This window comes from Phoenix dactylifera, chromosome 9 (assembly GCF_051530095.1).
Source record: "Phoenix dactylifera cultivar Ajwa chromosome 9, Ajwa_hap1_PhDact_Kaust_v1.1, whole genome shotgun sequence".
Classification (NCBI taxonomy): domain Eukaryota; kingdom Viridiplantae; phylum Streptophyta; class Magnoliopsida; order Arecales; family Arecaceae; genus Phoenix; species Phoenix dactylifera.
The window spans coordinates 24,054,986-24,073,242 of NC_143198.1; the positions used below are offsets into that span (position 1 = coordinate 24,054,986).

General features: G+C 39.7%; 1 protein-coding gene across 6 annotated transcripts; it reads right to left on the bottom strand.

Moving 5' to 3' along the window:
- Window positions 1-1,041: 1,041 nt before the first annotated feature.
- LOC103714613 (uncharacterized) lies at window positions 1,042-15,479 on the bottom strand. Of its 6 annotated transcripts, none has more exons than XR_016396486.1 (7): window positions 15,125-15,479; window positions 14,717-14,854; window positions 14,445-14,548; window positions 13,464-13,592; window positions 12,969-13,123; window positions 11,231-11,383; window positions 1,686-1,794 (listed from the first exon to the last, which is right to left on the bottom strand). XR_016396486.1 is itself a non-coding variant. In XM_089925444.1 (2 exons), the coding sequence occupies exons 1-2, from the start codon at window positions 6,664-6,666 to the stop codon at window positions 1,636-1,638; spliced, it is 453 nt and encodes a 150-aa protein (XP_089781570.1). In that variant the 5' UTR covers window positions 6,667-7,376; the 3' UTR covers window positions 1,042-1,635. The 6 variants fall into 6 exon arrangements, 1 of the variants encoding a protein (XP_089781570.1); XR_016396487.1 differs by lacking the exon at window positions 1,686-1,794 and adding an exon at window positions 10,592-11,133; XR_016396484.1 differs by lacking the exon at window positions 1,686-1,794 and having other exon boundaries at window positions 10,592-11,383; window positions 14,445-14,551.
- Window positions 15,480-18,257: the final 2,778 nt, after the last annotated feature.

Sequence of the window (18,257 nt, forward strand, 5' to 3'; positions counted from 1 at the left end):
CGCCTCGTGAGGAAAGAGGTTTCCCCTCCTTATAAGGTACAGACCTTTCCGCTGCCTAGTCGGTATGGGACTAAATTTGGCACCACACCCACAACACTAAGTGTTACGGGCCTTCGGAGTAGTAATGCGAAATAGTTGTTAGGTTGCAAAAGAGTTAGCCTCTTACCTTAAAGATGAGACACACAAAGCCCCCTAGTTGGCAATAAAACGATGTAGAAGCATATGTGCACATAAATTTGTAATTGTACTCAAGTGTATCCAAATTTAAGCTTGTTTTGCATATAAGCCCCTCCATTTTTCTGTTACCACATGTACTGTATTACAATAAATGCTCAGTACCGCCTAATTTATAACCCCCCTCGTAGAGGGTTTTTCGCATATTACATAAAAGTCCTGTTTGGTATTAAGGAAGATATTCCAGAACGATCTTATATAGCTTAAAGTAATATGCAACGATTATAGTGTAGCACAAACAAACTGATTCCAGATCAAATCATAAAACTAGGAACTGATAACTAAACTTCTTAGGCATTCGTTTTTAAGAAATAGAAGTACTTTCTCATTAAACCTTAAACTATAAAGTTATCAACTTTGGAACCAAGATAGATAATAGAAGTCATTGTGCATGCTGCCAATGGAAGAAAATGAATTTTTATTTGCATGTCCTCTTAAGACTCTCGAAACAGCATCTCGCAACCTGTCTATCATATGAGTTTAACCCTAATTCAAACAGATACGGAAGCCCCTATTCTAACAAACACTTCATCAATTCCTTATCAGTAAATTGATCCTTTGGTTTTTATGGACTTAAACCTTTCTTGTTACTCATGTACCTCAATGAATACCACAAGTTTTTCATAACATTTAGATTTTTCATTGTGGATCTTGAATACCATAAGGCCTTTTTTTCTTTTTTAATTTCTGCAAAATCTACACTACCCCGGCCGTCCACCTTAAAGATAGAGCTGTCCATCCTTAAAATGAATGATGTAGTGGCTATTCAAGACAGTACAACCCTTTTCATTGCAAAAGGCATACAGCAAACTGTAACTCTAGATAATGAATTTTTACTGGAATGCCATGTAAAAATTCTTGTCCCATGCAAGAAATCTAGATCTGCCACTGGGTTACAAGGAAAGTTGTTTTGACTTCTGAAACGAATATAGCAGCCTATAGTAGATTTGCATGCAGATCCATGAGTTTTGATCCCTGCGACCTGTAAAACCTTGCTTTTGGGTTGAGTCATGCAGAAAAGAGGAACAGCCAGAGGAGAGTCTAGAACTCAATTGATTTCTCCTGAACATTGACACGTAAATCTCGGACGGATCGAAACAGAAGGCCTCACAGTCCTACTGTTTCCAAGCATCCAAGTTGTGCAATAGCAAATACACAGAATGATATGTCCTTCAGAAAGCCACCACACCATCCCTTGAACGAACAGGGGCAGCATACACTACATGAGAGAGGTGGAGAACTTCTTGTATTTTGACATTATCTGCATGCATGAGCAGATAGGAAACATGGGTTACGACCGCACCAGCTGAACTGCCTCAGGTGGAACCAAGCAGGCTGTCCAAATGGGAAATGGACATTGCAGGAAGATGAGAATTTGGACAATGCCATGCTCCGAGATTCCTAACTTAGATTTGATTTAGACCCAGCGATTAGATTATGTTGATGAGAAGGCCAAGAACTACGTTCCGGGGGTAAAGGTGCTGGGGCAGGGTGAGCAATGAAGGTGGGTATATCATGCCCGGGCATCAGCACTGAAACCCCTTTTGCATAGACTGATATCTGCAAGAGAAGCACAGCATTAGTCACAGCGAGCTGAACCATCTGCAACCGTGTCAAGAGGTTAAAACAATTGATGAGTCTGCATAATAATCATTCAACCAGCATACTAACAATCATTACAGCTAAATAGGCTACTTCTTTCACTGCATCTAGAAATTGTCCCATGGTTATAAACTCCTGAGGTTACCCAGAAATGCAAACATAGAACTAGAAATATAATACTTTTTTCAGAAAATCAGATGCCTTCAAATGTCTCCAATGAAAGCTTAGTGGAAAACTGATGATAAGATACTACCAATAAGCTTTTCATCGAGTCAACATTGATACTACCAATAAGCTTTTCATCGAGTCAACATGCATGTAACATAAACAGTTCTCCATTTTGGGGGAAGGTAGGTCCCTTCCTGGAGCAACAGGCTCTAGAGGCTGAGGCTGCACCGTTAAGCATAAGAAATATATGAACCAGGTTGAAGCAGAAATATGCATGAGTGCAGTGTGATCATTTAAGATTTGCAAAACTTAGAACTAAATGTAACTACCTCTCAACAATTGAAAGTGGACCAATATATTATGATCATGCTCTCTCTCCCTCCCTCCCTCACCCCACCTTTTTTCTTTCTTCCTTGATGTGTGTTCTGAATGGTATCAGGGGTCCATTCAAACAATTTTGAAGATCAAATTTTATAGTTCTAATCAAGATTATGTTTATTAAACCAATAATGACTATCTGAAAATTAATGATCAGTTGTTACAAATCTTGCCTATTATGAAACACCAATGCTCTACAGCAAAATTAACACTATCCTGATAGTCAGCCTCTAGACCATCAGTTCAGGGGGGGAAGTTTTGTTTTCTTGTAAAGATAACAAAATTTTCTTCAAATGCCCCAGTTTCTGGAATGGGAAAAATATTCAGACTAAAAAGTGCGACCAGACATGCTTTACGGAGCAAAAGATTTAAGCACCACTTCAGAGAAGTCAAAAGCCTTCAGTTAATTTGCTTAAAGAACAAGAAAATCCTATTCCGAGGAAAACTCAAGGAATAAGAAAATTCTATTCCAAGGGTCAGTTCCATTGATAAAGTACATTAAAAAAAAAAACACAGACATGGCGATGAGTGGACTTAGAAGCATGGCTAGCATAATGAATGCAGAGTTTTATGTTAAGAGATAGCAAATAACTGGCGAAAGCGGACTAGGGAGGCCATTGTTAGAATCACATCACCATCAATTTCTTGAGAGTTGATCTGTAGGAGTTTTTCTAGATAAACAAAGAAATCTCTTTTTGGCTTTACCTTCTTGTCTTCAAAATGAGAATTTAGTCATGGTAATGAGAGTTCACTAGTCCATCTGGATCTCAATTTTGAAACATCTACTTGCCATACATTATTTGCACATGAAAGGACTCTAATCAATATAGTATCTCTTCTTGTTCAAGATGTGGTATTCATGTTTCATCGCATCAGTCTTTTATGATTTTTGATAATCTTGTCTTATTCCCGCACCTTCTTCTTGGTCTTTCGTACACGACCAGGGTCGCTAAGGGGCATAGATGCAATTACTGTAACCAATTAGCAATGATAAGTAATTCAAGGTCAGTCATCTGAAACTCATGGAGTTATCCTTCCCTTAATCTTTTCGAGTCCCATTCTCAGAAGCAGCCAAACCTTCGTAATTTTATTCTTACCATTTTGTTTGGTCCTTCTTAAATGGATACATCTGTACACTGCATAATGTCAACAATTCCTCAAAAAATGCAACATAAAGATATTAAATCCCTCAATTTCATATGATCACAATTGATAAAACCTTAACCTTTAAGTCTCATCTCATCATGCAACTGGGGGGCTTGGAGCCAACAGTTTTCTTGTTGTGTATATTATCATGAAAAACAATTCTATCTTAAATTATGGGCCAAACCAAGTGAGTTCCCTTCTCTTTCTACTGAAAAATAACCATTTTTAAATAATCAATTAAGGAAGACACATCAAATAATGTTACATTGGTGCAATATGCATCTACTGACTAAGTGAATATGAATCAACCTAGGATGAGGTGTGCTTACAGCAATGAGTTGCCTGCAATGCATGGCATGCCCTATATTATTACTCATCCATTAATCACAAAGTGGAACTCTAGTAAGTCATATTTGTCTAAGTGTGAGGACCCGTACAAACGTGTGTTTAGTCCCACATCAACTATGCAGTAGATACACCTTAGGTACTTATGCATGGCCAAAAAATTCAAATAGCCTTTTTTGGTTGAGGTCCTAGATTGTTATAAATGGTATCAGAGCAGACTCGGTCCATGACCCATGGGGACTAAGGGGCACTGCAGCACGGGCCTATTTGAGTTCACCATGAGCTGATCATAGTATTGTGATTGAATTTATGGTACTTGTCGTTGAATTTGAATGAATTTGAGCCTTTATCCTAATAAGAATGTTAGGGCTTAATTGGTGGAGTATGCAAGGACCTGTGCGGGTGTATATTTAGTCCCATGTCAGTAATGCACCGGGTAGATCTGGAAAACTTATACAGGGCAAAGAAATCCAAATAATACCTTCCAGCTAGCCTTTTTTGGATGAGATACAGCTAGCCTGCGCATGATTCCTTCTTTCATATTCCATCTCAAGCAATATTTTTCTTTGCCTCCCTAAATTCTCTAATTCGCCTTAATGGTTTGACCTTCTATTCTTCACAGTGTTGCCACAAGAAGTCACCTACATCCTTAAGTCACTATTAATACACATTTAAAGGGTTCCGCACAATACCCACTTTAGGCGCTGCATCAATATCGATCTGGCCACCCAAGAACACTTTAATTCTTGATGTTGCTATGTAACTGCAGGAAACTAGCCAACATGCTTGAGTAACCACACATAAAAGTTCAGCACACATGGATTTTGTTGTGGAATTTGTTTTAGAATGGATCATTCTATGATACATCCTTAATATTCATTGACATAATATATACTCTCATGCTCATATAGATGAGACAGACAATTTTTTCTACCTTAGGCTCCTTTGGGGGTATGGTTCTTCCAAATATTTCATTATTGCATCTTGAGCGCAATTGACTCCAAAAAGGTCTGACAAAAGTTGTCTAGGGTTTGTATTTCTTCTGAGCATTAAACCAACCTTTTTCTTGCAATCCTTCTCATATACCATAATGACTATCTCATAGGTGTCAGTCTTAACCAAAATAGTGAATTAAACACTTTATTTTAATTATTCCTTGGTTACATAATTTGGAAAAACTTTTTCAATGTCAAATCATCCAACTCCTATTCTACATAATTCACGGATCACGTATTACTTCCACATTCATCCTTTTATCATCATATATGCAAACATCTGATATATCAAGAGCATCTTGATTTCACTATGAATCAAGATAATAGGCGCTGATTTGTCTACAAATGGTAGACTTGGCGAGCAATAAACACTGCCTCCATCTGAACTAGGAAACTCTCTTCTATGTATTTCCAAGTTAGCAAATAGCTCAGATGTGATCTTTTGAATTTCCTAGGTTCTAATCATTTGATAGGTAACAGTCAGAACCCATCTGATGTCTAGCAAACTCAAAATATTAAAACTATGTTTGTGGAAGGCATTTGATTAACTTCACTTTTCCTTGGGTTAAATGTTTGACAATGAACAATTGCAGCTTCTATTTCTTTTTTTCAATGTAACATACAAGACTGTGTTTTGTCCATAGATTGTAAAGATGAAAATGTGCAGTGAGCTCTTGTTGCATCTAACAACATTGTACATCATATGAGACCTTGAGAAAGGCATGTTCTGCATAGCATCTCCTAGCAGGTATTCTAGCTACAACTAGCTTTAGTCCAGCTCGTGTTAGTGCTTGTGATTGTACCACGAATTGAAACACCACTGTAATCTAGTTTGACCTACCTTGGTACCTTCAAGTAGAGAGAGGGCCAACGCCAACATTATGGACAGAAAACTCGCCGGATTAGGCGCAATCGAGACCCTACAACGCCCTCTCGCTTTGGACTCTGTCCCAGGTCCTAAGAAGACCGACAAATCCGTCGTTAACTCCTTGTCCCCTCTATTACGCTAGTGCTCGTAGTAAACAACTTTAATTGAACGCCGCATGGGAAGCTGCCCCTTCCAAATTGCGACAAAGCCTTCGTGCTTCTCCTTTTTTTTATTTATTTATTTAACTTCCTCTGGCGTGGTGCGTCTTATTATTAACACTTCCCATACCACTGCTGTTGATAATATTCAGGAAAATAACAAAAACAATAGTGCATTTTCCACTAGAAAATTATATTTTGCATCTTTTTAATCTTAATCTACTCTGGATTCTGGAATACTTAATTCAAGAAGCATAAGAAAAAGAAGAAGAAAGAGCTAAGAAATATAGCTCCGAAAGCATTATTTAAAGTCCAAATAATTAAGAAAGGCATGCATTGCTCGCATAATCCAAGGAAGCAAGCGACGGATGTTCCGCTAAAGCGAAAGGGATTTTTTCTTTATACTGATAAGATATAATAAAATAATAGTAAATAGATGTAGAAAGTGGAGGTGTGGTGTGGGTTAGCTTAAAGCTACCTTGGGCGAAGGGTAACCGAGCTTGCCGGCGAGGCCCCGGCGGCGTTGCGCCTCGAGATCCACGGAGGGAGAGCCCCTCCGCCTCCGGCCATCGTTGGAGGAGAGAAAAGGAGGCCTGGGGCGGAGGAAGCGCTCCAAGATGGCCATGACGACGAACATGGAGATGAGGATGGCGGTTGCCACGAAGCCGAAGGAGACAGCGTTCACCGAGCTATCGAAGTGCCTCCACCTCTCCTCTCCACGCTCCACGTTCAGCGGCGCCATTGCCGGCCCCCCGACGCCGCTCTCCCCCATTCCCACCTCCTTCGACTCGCAATCTCTCTCTCTCTCTCTCTCTCTGTGTGTGTGTGTGTGTGTATAACCTCCCGGGCCGGGCTCCCTCTACCACGTCTTCGCCATGGCCTCTCTCTCCGCGGCCGTGCGATGCAGGGCGCACCGCGAGGATGGCATTGATGGGTATGGCGGGAGATCGTCAGCCCCTGAGAGCAAATGAAGTGGTGATGATGATGATGGATCGCTCTCTCTCGTTTAGTAGAGAAGAAGATTTAGGAGAGAAAGGAGGCCAAGAGAAACGGGTGATTCGGGGGCGGAGAGGGAGAGGGAGAGGGAGAGGGACCCATGTGGAGTGATGGACTGATGGGAGCTCGTCTTGCTTTTGTTTCGAGAGGCGAGCTCAGGATGATTGATAGAGATGGAGGTGGGCCAAGGCCCGGATCCACCTCCACTCTCAAGCAACCAAGCCCACTTTTTCCATTTTCTACTTTGACACCTTCGGGAAACACCCCTTCTTTTTCCTTTTAATTACTAGATCTGCCACCGACATCGGTTCCCCTATAATGCTCAGCATTCAGCGCAGCTTGGCTTGTTCACATATCCAAAATAACTAGAGAGCCGCCCGACATCTGACTTTAATATAAAAATGATCCAAGTTAATGCAAAGGTGCTCGACAAAAACAATAGAGAGAGACAAAATTGAATGTGTAACCGGCGTGGAAAGGAGGAATTAGTTCACACCTTAAACAGACTGTAATATAAAGAAAAATTAATGGCATGTCATATTAAACCGACTGCAATATTATCTATTCACACCTTGGTACAGCTGTTTGGAACGTTCTTGCGCCCCTCACTTCCTCTAACAAATGCTTTATATGTTGTTCTTTGAATGTTTTCAGAGTTTTAATGCAACCACTACCGCAAAAGTATGGGAATCTCTTACTTTTTTTAAAAAAGAAAAAAATCCTACTTTCTTTGTGCTCCCTCCATCTGCAAAAGAATATGTTTTTCTTTTCTATCTTACAGAACCAAGTACCAACTTGGTATTTTCTTTTCTCCCTTGTCTAAATAATCTCTAATGCGCGGAAGCCAACCTCGCAACAAACCCAGCACCAGACCCATAATACACGTTCAGACATAAAGTAATGTCCCAGACTGGGCATGTGTGTCATTCTTGTAAAGGAGCTGGGTAAATGCGTTCCGTAGCAGCTGGCCCAGGAATCGCTTGGGGGCAAGCATTGTAATTTTGATAGGAACCGCGGGTGCCTTCGTAGTTCGTGTGACTCCTCCCGAGGCTATCCCGGATTTCCACGAAAACGAGAGAAGACGACATTATCGGACTGGGACTCGCTGGAAATAAAAAAAGGGCCCCATATGACATGCCAGGTGGAGTCCACCGATGCGTGAGTTTCGCTGACTTGGCATGCCACGCAGGATTACTGGCCAACACTACGGCGGGCGGCCAGATGTCCCGACGCGTGGACACGAGTCGAGCGTTGGGTGGTCGAGAGCGAGCGAGGCAAGGGTGGGGATGGGTGCTGGGTTGGGAGCACGACCGGTCCGACATATCAGGCCGCCGTGTCCGCGCACCAGGTTGCATGTTCGGCCGCGTGCCTGACGCGTGTCTCATCACCCTACTGGCTTCAGAAGCAGGGAAGGTAGCACGTGCTGGGGGCGAGGGTGAGAGAGATCGGGGGAACGGGATATGGGCATGTCAATACGTGCGGCCGCACGTATCGCCTTCATGGGTGCGTTTTATTTTACCCTGAGATATATAGTCACGCACCTTTACACGCATCTCCAGGCAATCTGGTCCCCACAGTTAGGTGGTGTACGAGAGACGAATTTGTTGGCAATTGCCGTAGCCTCCCATCAATCTTCAGATCTGAAACGTTTCGGGACCGGCCATAGCGATGTCGCAGACCGACGAACAAAAGCTGGCCACTTAGTCGGCGTCGTAGAGCTAATCAAATTTCCAACTCTCTTCCAGCCCGTGACAGCTCAGCCGACGACCGTGTGCAGTTTTCCTACGTGCACGTTGTGCGATTAATCTGCATAACTGAGATACGCAGACATAATTCCCGGATAAGATATACGGATTGTTACCAAAACGGCTAACGCATATGCCCAGTTTGCTCGGCTAAGAACACTGGCAAGAGTGAAGACCTTCAGCAAAATCGGGAATGTAAATTGAGTTCCACAAAGGAAGAAGCCTCTGGTTTACGACATTCGTCTTTCTTTCTGGCTCCTGCTCCAGTACTAGGAGAGGGACCCGAGGTTAGAAAGATAAAGATTGACGAGTTGATGGATCATAGAAGATAGGATCACATGGATGCACCACCCAATGCACTAGTTTTGATATGTTAGTATTTGACTTTAGCATGCATCAATCACTGCATGCCATGGAAGCAGGAGCAAACGCAGCAAAGCTTCTTAAAATGTACCAAGATGACAGTTCCAACTAAAGGGAAAAATGGCATGTTGGGGGTCCTGATCTGTTAAGTTGCAACTTAGCAGCTCTATGGTAAGGTCTTCAAACAGCTTCAGAACACAAGGGAATCATGTTCAAATTTTTTATATTAAGTGTTTTTTGTTTTTCGGGCAAAGTTCTCATAAAGAGACCCAAAGATCACTAGGTGTTTGCAAGAACTAGACATCCAAGAGGAGATACCAATGAAGCTGGATGGGGAGCTGCAGTGATTGAATTGTAAGCTCAGTGTAGTTGAACAAGGTTTTTATTCTTCTTTTCTTTAGGGTATCTGAATTTCCTAGGCAGCAGAGAAACAGATGGAATAATTTGCAAGAACTTTTGATGTTTGGAAGCGTAGTTGTTTCTTGACAGTCAATTCAAAGACCCAGAAAATTATACATCATCTTGTTTTTGGGTGAAGAAAGTTATACATCATCACCATCAAAAAATTTCAATTTTAAGGTCCTTTTTTATTTCTTTTTATCTTCCCAGAGCTTGTTCAAGTCGTGGGGCCAAAAACTATACAAGTCGTTTGGGCACACTATGAATTGGTAGATAAATAGAGCAGAACTATGGACCATTTGCCAAGTTTGGAGATCAACAACAGGAATACGAAGTAGTAGAAGTCCCAAGGCCACAAAACATAGTTCAAGGCCTTCCTTGGTCCTCTAAGTAGGTAGAAAAGGAGAGTTTTGTTGTCGAGGTCTTCAAGTTTAGAGTTCCTGCCAGAATTCTAAGTAGTTTTGTGCTAAAATAACAGAGATGAGCTGAGTAGGGACATTGAAATGAGGAAATAACTGCAGTAAGAAGCATTTTAGAAACCTTTTCTGGAAGATGAATGCAGGACTCAAGAAAGTCATGAAGAAAGGAAGCGAGAAGAGAGTAAGTTCTAGGACGATCCATTGAGCTGTGCCCTCAACTCTGATGATGACTGTTCTGATTTTAAGAATAGAAACTCTGCATTAAGCAAGAGAAAATTTCAACAAGTATCAAAGTTCTACATGTTATACTTTTAGATTCAGTTTGTTTGCTTTAAAGATTTTTGTTTTTTAATATCACCATGACGACCACTCCCACCATCACCACTATTGCTATTATTGTTATTATTATTACTACTATTATTGTTATTGTTGTTGTTTGTTATTATTATTATTATCATTATTATTCTTATTATTTTTGTTCTTATTACCATTATTAGTATTATCATTACCACTATTATTGCTGCTACTGTTAATAATATTACTATTATTACTTGCTATTACTACTACTACTACTACTACTATAATTAAGAAGTAAGAGATTGTGTCTTTGGTCCTATTGTGTTTTACAGACTTAATTTGGCTTCTTGTAATAGAACGCATGTCACAATTTGATGTCGCCAAGCTGTTATATCATCTGAAGCATTAAGTACCAGGTGGAATTGAAAAATAAACCAGCAGAATGCATCCAGATGGATGCAGCTCTTTCTTTTTTTCATTTTTCCTTTTTTTTTTTCTTTTTTGCCGCAGGAGTTGGGGGGCAGAACTGATTTTCTTGTTTCCTTAGCACCATGCAGGAATGACACTTAGCCAATGTCTAGAGACATGTCCATACCAAGGAATTGGCTTTTTTGGATTTCATTGCCCCATATTGGATAAAGGGATTGATGCATTGATTTTTATTCTCATGAAAATGATGCAAATTTGGTCCCTGAGGTATTTCAGTTTCAACTCAGCTTCCAGTGAAAAGCAAAACCACGTATTCCATATTCCAATTATATAGAAACAAGGATAAGTTTTTCTCAACTCTCTCAGGAAAGTTATGCAGCATGTTTTCAAAGAGAAAATCCACAGATAATGCACAAAAGGGGTTAGACACATTTGAAATTATAGTTCCCTTAACCAATAACAGATGGATACCAAGTACAGAAAAATTTTGCAGACATTTTAGTTGGACATCAAAATTCCAAGATTTCCACAAACTAGCAACTGATAAATTGCTGAATATGATGGGAACACAGGGAGCCAGAAAGAGCTATACTGTAGAACAAAAAACCTTTAGCATCTCTATGCTATGGAACTAAAGTTTAGAAAATTACCGAAGCAGACGCTTGAAAAAGAGTGTCATTACACTGACCTTGATTCAACACAGATGACTTTCATCAGTTCAGATTGCTAGGCCTTCAAGTGATGCTGTCTGTATATTGATGATGTGTGGATAAGCAGCCTTTTTGTCAAGCTGCTTCTGAAACCCATATCAGCATCCTAAGCAAACTTGAGAGCAATGAGTCTGCCAATTTAACAATTGCTGTTATTCAGCGCATTTGTATTTTCCAGCGATGCTAAACAGAAAACATCGAAACAAGATGTACTATTACCAATTGTAACATGAAGGGGAAATAAAATCATGGGAGCAGAATTTCTGAATCAAAAAATGGGATATCTTGAGAACAACATCAGGGAAAAAAGGGGAAGCAGAAATAAACCATGATCAAGTAACATGCAGGCAAAGTAGAATATCAAGAATAGCATTTCATAGAAGATAGTAGAGTAGTAAGTTCAAATAGAAAACATAAGTAGAATAAACTTAGACAAAGTGGTACGCATAGTAGAACTGCAGGTGTAAAATTCCCGATCGGAATAATATCATGGGAACCTTTAGTAATACTGGAAGACTTAATATTCAACAGCTAAAAAACAGATAGCCCTATGAACTAACATATGCGGTTTTTCTGCCATGCCTTCCTTCTTTAGAAAGTACCAAACAGGATCTCTTGCTGGCCTTGTTAGAAGCAGTCATCATTTAGGCTGCCATTACACATCTAATGGAGAACTATTTTATAATATTTTCTCTTGGGGCTACTAGAGTATTTGTGCGTCTGTGTGCAAAGTTCATGTATCTGCTTTCAGTAATCAAAACGACTCTTGGCATTTCTTAGGTCCTTCAGGGCCCTTTTTTTACAACAATACCATTTTTTAGATTCACTGCCCAGATTACATCCGGCATAATTATTTCCTCTTTCTCTCTCTTTCCATTACTTATTTGATTTTACATCTGGACATCACATCAATGCATGATGATAGTCTTCCTTAAGCCTTCTAAGAGGAAGTGTGCAAATTTGCAGGTATGAGGCTTGATTGTGTTATTTATTGTAATTCTGATCTTTTGCACCAAGTAAACAGAAAGCACATAAGCATAATCTATGACACGTAGGCGTATCTAGCTTTCCTTTTGCCACTTGATTGCATCTCCTTTTTTTGTTTTAGGTAAAGACCACTAAAAAAGATTAGCAGGTATTAAAACTAATGTGTATCAGAAAAAATAAAAAAGTTATTTTTAATTCTATATGCATAAACTATCTATGACCCAAATAAGTATCCTGCAAAATTAGCCACACCAAGTACTTGGGGTAGACATAACTATATTATATTTCCATTCATTGTAAGCACATTAAAGCTAAACTAAGGGCAATCACATGGGATCGGTGTTAATAAAAACAGTAGTCAGTGGATCCTTACCATGGCCTCCAAAGGAAAATAAAGTTTTTCAATACACCCAAAGAGGGTCCAAGAAGAGAATGATAATTATTCATAATTGATGAGAACTCTTAAAATACTATATGCAAAAATGAGCTTAGCAACATTGTATGTGGAGAGTTTAGAATGGTGCTCTAAGACCAGCACTTAGAATTCTTGAGTGCTCCACAATGCAAATAGTTTTGCAGACAAGATTGCCATGCCATTTTTTGCCGCCACCATACAGTTTCAGAAAGGTATAAATATGTACTGATCGCATCTTAATTTTTTTTCTTTTTTTCTATATGCATACCTCAACAGACGCAGGAAAAAGAAAGAAAGAAATACTATGTCCAAACCTTTGTCATGGCCCTCACTAGTAAGAATGGATACATCCATCTCTTTTGCAGTTTTTGCATGCTGGGAAACATCCAGAAGCTCTCCACAACAAGCTGGCTTTACATCTTTGAGCGCCATCATTGCCATTGTCCTCTCATACTCTTTCAAAACTCGGCTGCAAAGAACCCATTTCACTTTGAGAAATAGTAAACAAATGCACTTCAAGCAACATTGTGCAAACACAACAGATTCTATTATCTCTCAATCCCCACATATTATGTAGTATACAAAGTTTCCATCAACCCATGCCTGTAACCAAACCATAATCAATGAGCCCTGTCACCAGCATTTAGGTTCATATGATTATGTAGTCATAAATATCATGGAGCAAATCTACCACAATAGAGTGAAAAGAAGGGAGCAAAAAAGGTGAAAGGTTTCCTAAATAAGCCTACTGGAGACACTAACAACAGAGTGTATAAATAGGTTGTCATAGTGATATTAGAGAGAATTACATTCACACAAGCCCTTGGTGCAAGCTTCCGAGCACATTCCAGAGCCTCTCATCTTTTTCTGCAGCGAATAATTTCTATCAACCTCTGCTGCTGTAACTGGAACTTGAGTTGGCGATTCATATCCTGTAGCTGCAAAAACAAGCATATCATCAGCGCTTTTTGCAACTTCCCTCGCACAGCCTTACTATGCTGTTAGCATGAATGTGCAATGCTTTGCATAACGCTATTCAAATGCACACTACATGCAAGTACATATCATAAATGTCATCGTGAGACTAACATGACTGATATATGAAGATCAAATTGTAGTAGCGAAATAGGATACTTCAAATCAAGCTATGAAAATGGTCACAAGACAAGAGATAATGTATGAATTTGTCAGTTCTTATTCTTTCAGAAACATGGCATGCTGAACTAAAATCTTCTTATAAAATTTCAGAAAAAGTGTAACGAGGTCACAAAAATTTAAAGCAATATATGTGTCCGTTAATACATAAATGTTAAAACTTCCAACCTACTGTTGAGTCCACTTGGCTTCACTGGAAATCTAATTTTACTTTCTCAATCATATATACATTTTTAGGACAATAGTTATCATCGGACTATCGATCTTCCATTGTCAATTTTATTTCCTTGTTAATTCATGAAGGATCCTCCATTCAAATAGATCCATCTCTTGTGGAATGATTTGCAACACAATCTGGAGAGTATAATATTTTGTCCACAACCATCACGTTCTTGGATCTTTAAGAGTTTAACAAGGCCCTTGGCGAGGTGAAGATCAAATACCTTGTTTTAAAGACTTAAGTAGCAAAGAGGTAACAAGTATAGATATAGCGTGACTTTAACCCATAACCATAGTTCTTTCCTTGGTATATTAGGTCTACTTTTCTGTTCCCTTCTTTACATCTTCTTTTTATTTCGTTTGAATATCGAAAGAACCACATAACCTTTATCATCACTGAAAATGATAAAGAATACCCGTGGCTTCCAATCATTGATTGTCCGGATAGCGTCCTCATTATTACCAGACAACACGGTTTCCTTCAAAGCCTTGCGGTCCTCTACTGTTTTGAGATCCATATCTGCTGTTTGGCAATAAGGAAAAGCAGGGAACAGAGGATATATCAAGACTACTGATACAATGAAATGCATCACTAAAAAGAATTTAAGCATGCGAGTTCAATTCCAGATTCGAGCTGGAACTTCTTCGCGGCCAAAGCAAAACCTTCGGTCAGAAGAAAGTTCATCACCAGCTTATTCATGGTTCTTTGTCAAAATATGTGTATCTTTGAGCTTCTTTTCCCATTCCTCTCTCGATCACTTTCTTCCGCATCGGCTCCTTGGAAATAGAAAAAGATCTTCTTCCGCATCCCAAGGCTTTCCCGTATCTATGTGAATCAAAAGAAACAAAATCTAGGTTAAAGATAAACATCGAGAACACGATATAACCACCAAAAGAATGCCTGAAAACATCAAGAACGATACAAAAGGTTTTCCCACACGGACAAAGACCAAAAGAATCGATTCCAGTCTTCTGCAGAAGAAATACACCAAGAACAACACAGAATAGCCAAGAGAAACATAGCAATCGAAATATTAGAAACCAATACTTGAAAACAGAACGCGAAGCCAAAGATTGCTGCAGTATCGCGAGATACCCGAGATACTTCTTCTTCTCTCTAAATGGCGGGAACGACGAAGGGATGTAAAGGGCGGGGGGCGGGCGGATTGCCATTGCTGCGATTGGATCGAAGTGCCCAAGGACGACGGATCTATAACCAAATTATGCATGATCTGACCCTCATCTACCGAGATAGCCGCAATTTTGGATAGAACGAGCATATCGCTGGACCCGACGGGATTTTTTCTTCAGTTCGCTCCGCCAAATAAGTTTCCATGCTACCTGGATCGAGTATGCGCTGTCGCTCCATCCATGGCATCGTTTGAAACTTTTAATGGCAGGTGCGTGGAGACCTTTTACTCCACCATTGGTCCAGGACAAGTGCCCTCTTTTCACCATTCCTATTCATTATTTGTACGGATGCCTTATAAAGGATGCATAAAACTATGGTGCAATCTAACCTATTGATGATTTACCAGCCCTCATCCACCGATATCTCACATTTCCTATTTGCAGATGGATGTGTCCTAATTGTCCGGGCCACCGTATGGACTGTGATGGTCCTCTCCAGCATTATTAAGGGGTACAACGAGTCCTCAGGATTGAGGGTAAACTTGAGCAAGTAGGGGATCAGATTCAGCTCTAAAGTTAACCTTGTAAGCAGGCACTAGATCAAAGATCTCCTGCAGATCATGTGATCTAGTGATATCTGGAAGTACTTGAGGGTGCTAATTACCAGAATGAGTCCATCTTTTGCTGACTGCAATGGACTAATACAAAAGTTTCTAGACAAATTGGAGGGCTGAAAATAGAAGACATAATCTATGATGGATAGGGTCACTCCAATCAAGTCGGTGTTAGCAGTGCTACCTTCCTGATGACCAACTCCATTATCCTCAAGGATGTCATGCAAAGACTTCGGAATATTATGAGGAATTCTCGGTGGGCCAAATCCGATCATTTCAAAAGAATCCATCTACTCTCATGGGACTGAGCGTGCTAGCCTATTCGATATGGAGGGCTTGAAATCCCCTCCTTGGTTTGCAAAAGAAGAGGCCATGATGACCAAGCGGGCGACTCGACTCATGTTGGACATTACAGCCTCTGCTGCTCGATAATGAGGGCAAAATATGGGTAGTCGTTCAAATCCTCGCCACTAGATTCGGCATCGAATTTTTTTTTCTATTTGGAAGAGGATTTACTCTTATGCTCTGATGGTCTTCTCCAACATTAGATGGTCTATTGGCAATGAAGCATCCATTGATGTTCTTCATAATTCTTGGATCTCTTCTACTCTCCTTACCCACTATATTAGCTTCTTGCGCGGATAATTTGTCAAAGATCTTCTAGTGCTTGGGAGGAGGAGGTGGAACTCTCCACTCATCCATCAACTTTTTAGTGCAGATTTGGGTGATAGAATTTTGTTTATGGTAGTTTCAGGCCTTAATAGGGCGGATAGATTGGAGTGAGGTCCATCCTCCGGCTTGCCTTTAAGGTGGGTGATCTTTATAGTCTATTTTTGCCCATGCCTAATTCTACTTATACTATAGCCTGAGGTTGGATACTCCACATTCATCTAGGGGTTGCTCTCTTCATATGAAAGGTGGCTTGAACCATCTCCCATTTCCGGCCATATCATATCGGCATGCAGTGTAGCTTCCACCTCACTTGGCCTTTTGTCTCGAGGTGCAGGAGTCCAAGCTAGCTTCAAATATGTGCTAGGTGGCCCTACTTACAAACTCCTTGCTATCCCCTCTCTCTCTTTAGGTCAATTCTTCTAGACTGAAGGAGAAAGCTTATAGCAAATGGCACAGGAATGAGATGATCTTTACATGCTACATTGCTTATTACATCTAGCTGGCATGGAATGGCCGTTTCTTTTGGAGAAAACCACGAAGCCATAGGTTGATTTGGTTGAGAGCTTCTATTCAAGCCTCTAAGTTCATCCAGGCCATTGCCATCAAGGGTTCTTCTACAACAAAGGATATCTACAGCTCTCCATCTACAGACTCTACATCGCCTTAGATGATCTCTTTCTCATGGAAGTTATCACCTCCTTGTTTCTTTAAGATCAACTTTGATAGCTGTATACATGATAAAGAGGCTCATTTGGAGCAGCCATTGTTATTAGAGATATGGAGGTACCCGATTATTTGATATGATTGTCTTGATTGCCAAGCTGCATGGAGCATGGAAAGGAGTGGCCTCTAATATAAAGACCTTAAGGCATCTCCTATTGTGATTTAGCGGGACTCAAGCACAATTACTGTTAATGGCTATCACACATGACCCTTGAGATTAATGGTGCTCACCCACTTATCCAGGATTACATGTTGATGTTGGATTCCCTAGATTGGTCTGTGTCTTATATGGCCAATTACATAGGGGTTACCTTGTGGGATCACTAGTCATTTCTTTCTTCTTTTTTTGTGAAAATTTTGTATGTTAATTCTCATAGATGTACTTGTAGTACATCCATCTTACAAACAAAAAGGGAGAATTATGACAATCATCATAAAACAAAAATATTTAAAAGAGAAGGATGGCATTTATTTAAAGTAATCTTCAAATTTATTAGATGTGGTGATAGAAATATTTATGTGGGGATACTAGAAGTTCTACAAATATTTTTTGCATTGTAATTAAAGATTTTATTAAGCATATTAAAAAGATGGTTTTTTAAAATTTAAGGAGGGCATTATAAAAGAGAAAAGGCAAAGCTTGGATATTTTAACTACAAATTAATATTTGTTTGTTATATATTTGAAAAGGGCTATATGCTATAGTTAATGGCCTACTTGTTAGTCTTGTTGGCAGACATTTATTGAAGCTAAAAAAGTTAATTGCAATCAAAGCTTAATCCATTAAACATGCAATTACATCGCGAACTTAGTTTCAATATCATCAATAAGCTTTCTCCAAGAACAAATCTATTTGTACTTCTATTTTCTCCCAATTATTTGTCACAAATGGCAACCAATAAATGCAATGCATATCACAACATACCACTACTACTACAAAGTTTAAAATGTCAATTGTTACTATGCATAATATTAAAATTTTTAAATCCAGTCACGCAACACCAATCTTGTGAAACCTTTCATCTAGAGAGTTTCATCTCATATATCTAATTGCACTTATAAATACACTCTACTTAGAGCTATTGTTGC